The sequence below is a fragment of the Pocillopora damicornis genome, chromosome 8, assembly GCF_964200805.1.
Source record: "Pocillopora damicornis chromosome 8, jaPocDami1.2, whole genome shotgun sequence".
Taxonomy (NCBI): domain Eukaryota; kingdom Metazoa; phylum Cnidaria; class Anthozoa; order Scleractinia; family Pocilloporidae; genus Pocillopora; species Pocillopora damicornis.
The window spans coordinates 3,661,962-3,670,720 of NC_142677.1; the positions used below are offsets into that span (position 1 = coordinate 3,661,962).

Sequence of the window (8,759 nt, forward strand, 5' to 3'; positions counted from 1 at the left end):
TCACGCAGTACGTATCTATGTAGCTTTTTTTTTTTTTTTTGTGACAAACGCCCTTTGAAACAGGACCAAGGTAGACGTATAAAATCGGAGGCCAGCCGGGAAACATTTCTTCAAATTCATCATATTGGTTCTCGTGTTGAATCCTTTTTACATATATTTCTATTTCAGTTCAAAATGACTAAAATGAAACACGCATGATTCCACACAGGGAATCATGCGTGTTTCATTTTAGTCGTTTTGAACTGTATTTCGCTTTACTCTCATGTGTACCAAGCACTTTCCAACAGCATTTGCTACAATTTCCCATAATTATATTTCTATTTCAAAGTTCAGCGGGCGAGTTCCTCGCAGCTTCGAATTTCATGATCGGGTAAATGCCCGACGTACAAAGTATCTCGGAGATCGTATTTCAACTGGGCACGACTGTAGTGATTCAAATGAAGTCTTATTTACAGTTGGTGTGATTTCTCAGAAAGGGGCATATCTCTAAGGACCACAGAGAAGAGGCCCCATAAATCAAGGGGCTTAGGAAGAGGACGGCGCATGCAGAGGTCAGTAATGATGATAAGAGGGTTTTATAACCAGCCGCGGTGATTTGTACCCAGTAGGGATAGGTGATATACTGTTTGGTTGTGGGCGAGTGTTGATTTGAGATGAAGAGCTCTGCTTCTTCCAATCTTCAGATGTCTCGGGAATGTCGGTTTTTCTTCGAGTTTCCTCGTCAATCGGTGGGGATCTGCTTTCCATGTCCTCGATACATATGGACTTTGTGCGTCTTCTTTCCGAGCCGACAGTATTGGGGGAATCCCCCTTAAAATTATTTGTGGATCGAACAAAACTCCCATTTTTTCGCTCAGTCGCGGGCCTCTCTTCAGGAATTTCAGTTTTTCTTCGTTCTTTAGTCACTTCTTTCTTCATCTTTTTCTTATTTTTAGTTTCGTCTTGTATTGCAGGCGTTCTTTGCGACGTCGTTGTTACAGCGGTGATATCTGAACTGAAATCTTGTGATTTACTCTGTGACTCTTCATCTGATGAAGGCTCGGGATTTTCAGATTTTCTTTTCTTTCTCTCCTTTTCTTTTCTTTTCTTCTTTTTCTTTGTCTTGGTCTCGTTATTTTGTGATGCAACACACCTGTCTCTCTGTTCTTCAGATGTACCTATCGCTACAGTCAATCCATCCTTTAAGTCCAGAATAGAATTTACCTTTTGTTCCTTGGACGAATCATCCGAATCAACCACTTTTGTCTTCGTTTCCTTCTCAGCTTTCTCTTTCTTCTTCTTCTTTTTCTTCTTCTTTTCCGTAGCTGCAGTATTCTTATCCTCAGTGACTTGTTCAGCAACTGGTTCATCCATTGTGGTTCTAGCCACTTCCGGACGGCTTTCCCCAAATCTAGCGGGCTCTGCTGTAGATTTTCTCCGCTCGTTCAAAGGCGTAGTTGGCTTTACACGGATTTTTGTCACGCTTTCTTCAGAGTCCTCTTTCACCCCTGTAATTGCGGCAACGGAAACAGAGTTTTTCTTTTTCGCCGTGGGAGTAGCTGATAGTCCACTCCCCTTCATTTTTTCCTTCCCAGAACTCTCCGCATCACTGATTTCAATTTCTTCCGCACGAGGCGAATGTCTAGAACCTCCTAAAGTTGACGCCATAGTGGCCTTTTTCCCTTTAGAGTAAGTGTCTTTCGGGGTAACAAGTCTTCTTTCATTATTTAAAAAAACTGGGGGAGGCTTTCCACTATTCTCGTTCAAGTTCTGCTCCATCTTAGACTTGTTTGGACTCTTGACTTCCCGCGCGGAACCTTTTCGAATCCCTTCGTCTTCGCCAACGGGAATTATGGAAGACCTCCTGGAATTTTTCACACCGTTTGAAGGCGACAAAAAGTTTTTCACCTTCTTCTGCTTCTCTTGTTTTTTGTCCTTGGCAGGCAGGAAAACCGTGTCTTCACTGGCGTCCAAGCTTAAATCGGAGGAAGCAATGGAGCTCTTCCTTTGTTCATTAACATTACTTGCATTCACGGATAGCTTTGCATTTCTTTCAGCAGGTGTAGGTGATTTTGAATTTCCTCCCGGCTTCCTATGAAAAACTGGAGAACTATTTTCAGTTGCTTCTTCGTTTTCGATAAAAGCTGGGTTTGTAATACCTGGCGAATAAGGCGGGCTAGAATGGGAAGGACGAATTACTCGTTCATCGTCGCTATTCAAAATGTCGCTCAAGGTGTCATCGTCTAAATTCGACATGCTTCCGCTATCAGTAGTCCGCTTGTCCTCAATATCAGAGTCGTCATCGTCTAGAATGAGTCTTGGAGGAGTCCGCTGATTATGTAGCTCGGTAGGTTCGTAGGCCGGCACAAGGGACCTCACAGGGTAGCCAGGGGGCCACTGCTTTTTACCCTCGACATTGTCTCGAGGCAAGTTCAGCGAAGATGAAGCGCTCCCATTGGCTGAATGAATGAAAATATCGAAAGGCTTTAGGTGACGTAGATTGCATGGCAATATATAGCTGTTTTTAATTGGGTTTCGAAAGTAATCTTAGATTATCAGGGTAATTTGATATTATCAACTGAGTTGATAACGTCAATTGACCACCGTTAAGAGTTTCAAAGCTGACGTTGGCGAACGAATAGCGAACGCACGAAATGTCAGCTTTGAAACTCTTTAGGGTGGCCCATTTTCGCTATCAACTCAGTTGATAATGACCAAATTACCCTGTCATCCTCTCCCGTCACGCAGCACCACAGTTTCTTTGGAAACTTACCCCCTTTCATCTGAGATTACATTGGTTTTGCTTCACAACGCTCTGTGAAAAACCTTGAACCTACGCACGAGCGGAATCATTCGATAAAGAAACAGGTTGGTGCGCAAATCTCGTGATCTTGTCGGGGAAAATGCATTAACCGTAAACATCGTAAGATGGGTTTTAGCAGGTGTGGCTTAGTGAAAAGATAGCAACATGTTACCGGTCTCAGTTTTCAACCAGGAAAGAGCGCAGTGTCGTGCGATAACTGTGCCTGCTTCGTGTCCAATAAATACTACAATAAAAGTTCACTAGGTATGTATGTCGCAAAAAGACTTGAATCCGAACCTTAGTCTGACCTACATTCAAACTCTTTTTAGACTCTATAGATTTATATTTTCACGTACGTCCACAATGCCAGGAACGACTTATGTTAAGAAAACTTGCCAGTGTGAACAGAGTTTTTTTATTTTAACATACCTGAGACACGCTCATTTTCTTCCATGGCTTCCTTAATTTTCAGTTGCTTCAGTTGCTGGTCTGTTTTGTGATCCAAACGGTTGCTGTTGATCGGTGTAAATTTCTTTTTAGACAAAAGCCAGGATTGTTTGATAAGCTGCCATAAAACACACAAAGTAACGAGTCCCAAGATGGAAGCACCTGCATAGATCATCGGCTTCAAGTCCATATCAATGGGCGGGATCCCCTCTGTCGGAGGGAGGGGTGGAGGTGAAGGCGTGGGCGCTTCGTGCAGATCATATGAGTCACCATACATGGCGGACAACATAAAGGATGAATAAATGGTAGTTCCATCCCATAACGGAAAAACGAGAGAACTGTTAACTTGTAACTGTCTTAGGAAGTCAAGGGATAGTTCAAGCGCAGTATCGTTTCTTCCGTAGATTGTGATATTGGCAGCTAAACTGTCGCAGTCCTCCTCGATCATATAGTAGCGGTCTGTGTTGTGATAGTTAAATTGCTTCTCATTTTTTTTCTTGTTACTTCCTTTCATCCGACCTCCCACTGCCAGGCGCTTCGCACGATGATGTGCCCTGATGCTTGTCACGTCCACCCCGCAGTATGGCCGCTGACCAGTGGCACAGCTCGTGTTGGTCACTGTGATCTGACTCGGTGGAATGCTTGTGAGGCTTGTAATTCCTTTTCCCAATGAGTTTGTCAAGTTTTCTTGAAAATTTTTAATCTGATTACAGTCTAGCACAAATACCAGCAGCAACGTGAAGTTCCAAGTTGGTTGTGCTATAACTGGTGGGGCTGCAAAACGACAAAAAAAGAGAATGAATTTTGGCTCCAGGCTCAAAGCAAAGTGGTCGGTAAACGAAATGGACACTATCTTGAGTGCTAAAAGGAATGTATTCATTCTCTGCTGTTTGAAGTTTGCTGACCGTGTAAAAAACGGAAAAAAGAAAACGAAAAACAATTTCATTCTTGTATTTTTAAGGAAAGAGTCTTAAAGAATCGATTCTGCTGAGCTTTGAAAAAAAAAGATTCCAGTCACTATTTTGCATTAAATTTGGAAAAACTCAAGGTTGGTGCCTAGTTTTTACTGCTCTCTCGAATCCAGTCTTTGCATCTTTCCGAGAAGAGACTTTCAGTTAACTTACAATATCTGTTGTTTACAGCTTTTGTCATGTTCTGTGAATTGCCTGAGAAGAGACTTTCAGTTGAGGAGCATGGCTCACCTTCTGCGAGACAGCAGCTCGCTAATCTACTTACTAGATCTGTTGTTTACAGCTTTTAGCATGTTCTGTGAATTGCCTGAGAGAGACTTTCAGTTGAGATGCGTGGCTCACTTTCCGCGCGACAGCAGCTCGCTAATTAACTTACAAGATCTGTTGTTTACAACTTTTGTGATGTTCTGTGAACTGTCAGGCTGAAAGTCTTTTTAGATTTGGTGATGAAACTACAAGTTCCGTCCCTTTGTGTGTTGGCCCCACTGAATGGAAACATTTGTATTTTATTCGAACTCGGATTTTACTGCTGCTCAAACATTCTCTTTGGATTTTTTTAATGTTTGTTTATTCTGTATTCTTTTTTTTTCGGCAAATACTTCAAGAACGCCGAGATAACCAAATACAGACTTGTACTCGATTTCGTCCTAAGTCAGCCAAATTTAGCCAAACAGGTTTCTTCATTTTTAAAACAACGCCTACTTTGTAGGAAACTTCTTTTTGTAAAAACAAAGTAAAAAAAAAAAAACAATACTTTTTCCTTACCTGTTACAGGTGAAATTGAAATATTGAGACACTTGTCACAGCAGTAGGTTGTATTTAGGGGACAAATACAGCAGGCCCACTGAGACGCACTCTCATTAGATGCACCTGTCAGGTTCACAAAAGTCTGCTGGTTAAGAGTACTGCAGGCTGAGCTGCTGTTGGTTCGACATTGGCAGGCGTTATTCTCCACAAGACATGGGTTGGCTGAGATCGAACCGTTACAGGAACCCTATGGAAATATTGATTAGCTGTTAATTGCTTAAAACTTAATTGTCACCATTTTTCAAGTTTTCCACAGTTCTTTTCCTCGAGTTTCCTCGAGACTGTGAAAACAAACCTTTCAGTAGCTATAGTTTTCGTTTGTTTGTTTGTCCCTTCATGCTAGGGAAACTGGGATAAGCTCCGGCCGAGTGTGCCACATGGCTTAGTACAGACGTAATGGAATAAAAGCTGCCCCTTGAGGGAACGAATTAATAATGAAGTGAAACTGCCCCTTAGGGGAACGAATTAAGTCGTTTCTTCGATTTGGGGTTTGAACCAATACAACTTTATTATAGCGAACCAGCATTAATGCATCTTCTTCTTCTGTTATTCTTTTGACAACAATATTTATTTTTAAGAACTATCACTCAGAAATTGAAGTTTCCCCCTGAATATTTTTTTTCTCAATTTATCTGAAACACCGTTTTTCCGTGTCTCCAAAAAGATTCCCCGAGCAAAATAAAATTAAACGCATGTACATGTTATGAAAATTTAGCCTTGGGTTATAATGCCCTTAACATAACTGTTATTCCAATTAATTATATATGACTTGTAGGACAAGGCTAATTCAGCTGCGACTTCCATTCTAAAGCGCACCACGATAAAATATTAAATATCTGCTTTTCAACAGAAAAATGGGCGTCGTTTTATTAGGTGCGCGTAAGTTCGAGTGCTAAAAAAAAATATTACGAGTCAAAACACCGCAACGGATGTTTGCTTTCTATCGATTTCTAAATTAAGAGATAATTTTTAAATCAGATGCAGCGCAAGCAAACTTTGAAACTGCCAAATGCGCTTTTTCAATCAAGTTTAGAAGGATTATTCGTATTACACCTTTTATGAATAATAACATTTATAATAACCTTGCCAATTTTTTTTGTTAACAAAAAGGTTTTCGGTCGACTCATTCAAGTAGAAAAATCGTCTGCATTAGTATTGACACTAATACGATACGATACAAGACCATCGGATAACTTTAACCTTCTAAGTCCTTTTCGCGCCGGTAATCTCCTTAATGAAGAAAGTGATCGACCTAACCGCAAATAGCTGCTCGGTAATATAAACCCGAAATATAAAAACACCGAACGATTTTCTCAACTGATAATGTCAGCTGCCTTATCAATACGTGTATTTTGTTCGCTGAAATTAATTTTACTCGGCATTCGCGTTAACTTTTCTTTTCTTATGAATTGCGACAAATTTTTTAGTGCACTAATTATGATTGTACATGTCCTATAATCTCGTTCAATTTCCCAGCTTAAGCTTAGCTTAGATAATCCATATTTACGAGTCCGCAGATCTTAGATGCATTCTGAGTATATCTAGTTACTTGACAACGTTTTGATTACAATTCAGTCGAAACAATCATGATAATGTACTGTGTACCCAAACGTGAAACCTCATCACAATTATTCGATACAAATCGACTCATGAAAGTCAAATTTTTCGCGTCATATTTTCCGTTTGTTTGACTCACCATGTATCCCTGTAAATATCTAACTATTTCAAACCGAGAAAAGAGGGACTTAAATTCATTTCCACGTTCAAATTTGAGTGCACTCGACCCTTAAATGGCAAATTCGTTTGCGCGTAATTAGGTTACATCTGTCTCACCAACACAACAAAAGAGAAGGAGAATTACTTCCACAGCCGCCGTGAACCGTCTGTTTCAAGCAAGAAATAATGTGCTTTTACGTAATTTTCTGTTCACGAATAAAGCTTTTCTGACAAGTTGTTTGTGCGGGCAATAAGACCTTGCGCTTGAAATGACGCTTTTAATTAGTTGTAAAATTTTACGTCGGCTAACGTTCGCAAAAGTAATGATCGGGACATTAAAAAGCACATCAGAAAACTGAACACACCGAGCATTTTTCGCTACGTGAAGTAAATATGCAAATTCAAGGGAACTCGGCTTTAACGTGGCAAAGCGTTAGATCACATTTGCTAAGGCAAAGCAAATTGTACCCCAAGGTGCTGGAATAAATCCATGAACATGTTTGTTTGTGAACCGATATGGTTTATGACGCAAAATTATAAATGCCAAATTTAAGTCTTTGAATCCTTAAGGGTTCGTTCTGTATTTAAATGGCTTGCGAATAAAATTCTGGACCAGATGAGAGAAAAACATTACATTTTCCATAGTTTTTTTCCCCCTTGTTCCCTGAATGTTTGTTTTTTTTCGAGAGCTGAATTTCTTCTTAATTCGTCAGCTTCACAGCCTGATTTACGGATTAAAAAATAATTTTGCTTAAAAGTCACAATCGAAAGATAACTATCTATGTGCAGTTCTGAGAAAAGTTTTATGAATACCTGAGGGCAGGAATGAAATATTTCTGAATCCAGCGTCGAACAACCCAAAAACACCATGACCACTACAGCTAAATAAATAAAGAAAAAAATGAATTGACGGGTTAGTTGAAAAGAATAAAACTCAGTCGTTATTTGGTTACTTAAATTCTATGAACTCAATTTTATGTGTGGAAAAAATAATAATGAAGGAAAAAAGTAGGTTTAAGTTCAGCTTTTACCATTTCGAAGGAGAAAGTGATTATAGCAAGACATTATTCTGCGGGCAGCTGCTAAATGCCTAGTGCTTCGTTCTTCAAATCAGTTGGACGCCATCGGAAAATGCTGTTTCTCTCAATTTCCTTTTTTGCCAGACAGTGTTATCGCAGACTTGAGACCTCAACCAAGCGTACAATAAATGAAGTAATCTGGATTCCTTGAAAACGAAATTAAAATCCCCAAATCTTTGTCAGTTCATTGGTTCGTCGTGAAAGGGACAGCTTTTCATTGGCTACTGACTTTTGTTTTGACTGACGAGGGTGCATCTGAGAGATGCTGTCTACTTCGAAACTTTCTCGTGTCAGTTAATCCCAGCTGAGAAAACAGTTTAGTTCACTCTCTCTTCTCTCTTATTGCTTGACTACCGACGTGGAACTGCGAAGTGAATGTAATCTGAAAATCTCTGACGGTAATTTCATGCTTTCTTTCGATCCCTCACCTTGTCGATAATATTGTCACAGGGCTTTTGTGTAATGCCACTTGTCATTCAGCGCTGTCATTGTTGAGTCTCCACGCTTTAGACAAATGGGTTCGTTATCCAGTTTTATTCATAAGTAAACAGTCAAAATAATGTCTCACCTATTGAATTTTAAAGACGTGACTTGAATTGAAAACAAAATGTTTCGTGATCTTCTCTCATCGAAAAGGCCGCCATCATTGCTAGTTTTTTTTAAATTCTTTTTTTTTCAGTGCAGTAACAAGTGATTCCCTTTCTCAACCACTTTGTATTAGTGTTTTTAAACGAACAAATGCAAAATGATAATTTAAGGGCTACATCCATTGTACATCAGGGGTTTTAGTGTTAATTCTACGTACTGTATCGGAGTAAAACAACGATACACTTCCAATTCCTTAAAGGTGTATAAACTGACGCATTTACACTGACATTTTTTTTATCATAATTTGTCGTTGAGTCGTCTGGCATCTAGCTTTCATTTGGACATCTCTCGGGGTTAAAAACGGACGGA

At 39.8% G+C, this 8,759-nt stretch overlaps 1 protein-coding gene across 1 annotated transcript; it reads right to left on the reverse strand.

Annotated features, from left to right (window-relative positions):
* Positions 1 to 32: 32 nt before the first annotated feature.
* LOC113679121 (uncharacterized) lies at positions 33 to 8,179 on the reverse strand. The gene is made up of 5 exons (XM_027196072.2): positions 7,755 to 8,179; positions 7,537 to 7,604; positions 4,966 to 5,194; positions 3,212 to 4,003; positions 33 to 2,438 (listed from the first exon to the last, which is right to left on the reverse strand). Exons 1-5 carry the CDS (start codon positions 7,786 to 7,788, stop codon positions 553 to 555), a joined length of 3,009 nt encoding a protein of 1,002 aa, XP_027051873.2. The 5' UTR covers positions 7,789 to 8,179; the 3' UTR covers positions 33 to 552.
* Between the last annotated feature and the right edge of the window lie 580 nt (positions 8,180 to 8,759).

Excerpts from the sequence above, each read along its gene's own strand:
- LOC113679121 (XM_027196072.2), bottom strand. The coding sequence starts at position 7,788 with ATGTCTTGCTATAATCACTTTCTCCTTCGAAATG. Across the intron at positions 5,195-7,536 it reads TATTTCATTCCTGCCCTCAG|GGTTCCTGTAACGGTTCGAT; the intron begins GTATTCATAAAA and ends ATATTTCCATAG. Across the intron at positions 4,004-4,965 it reads TTCAATTTCACCTGTAACAG|CCCCACCAGTTATAGCACAA; the intron begins GTAAGGAAAAAG and ends GTCGTTTTGCAG.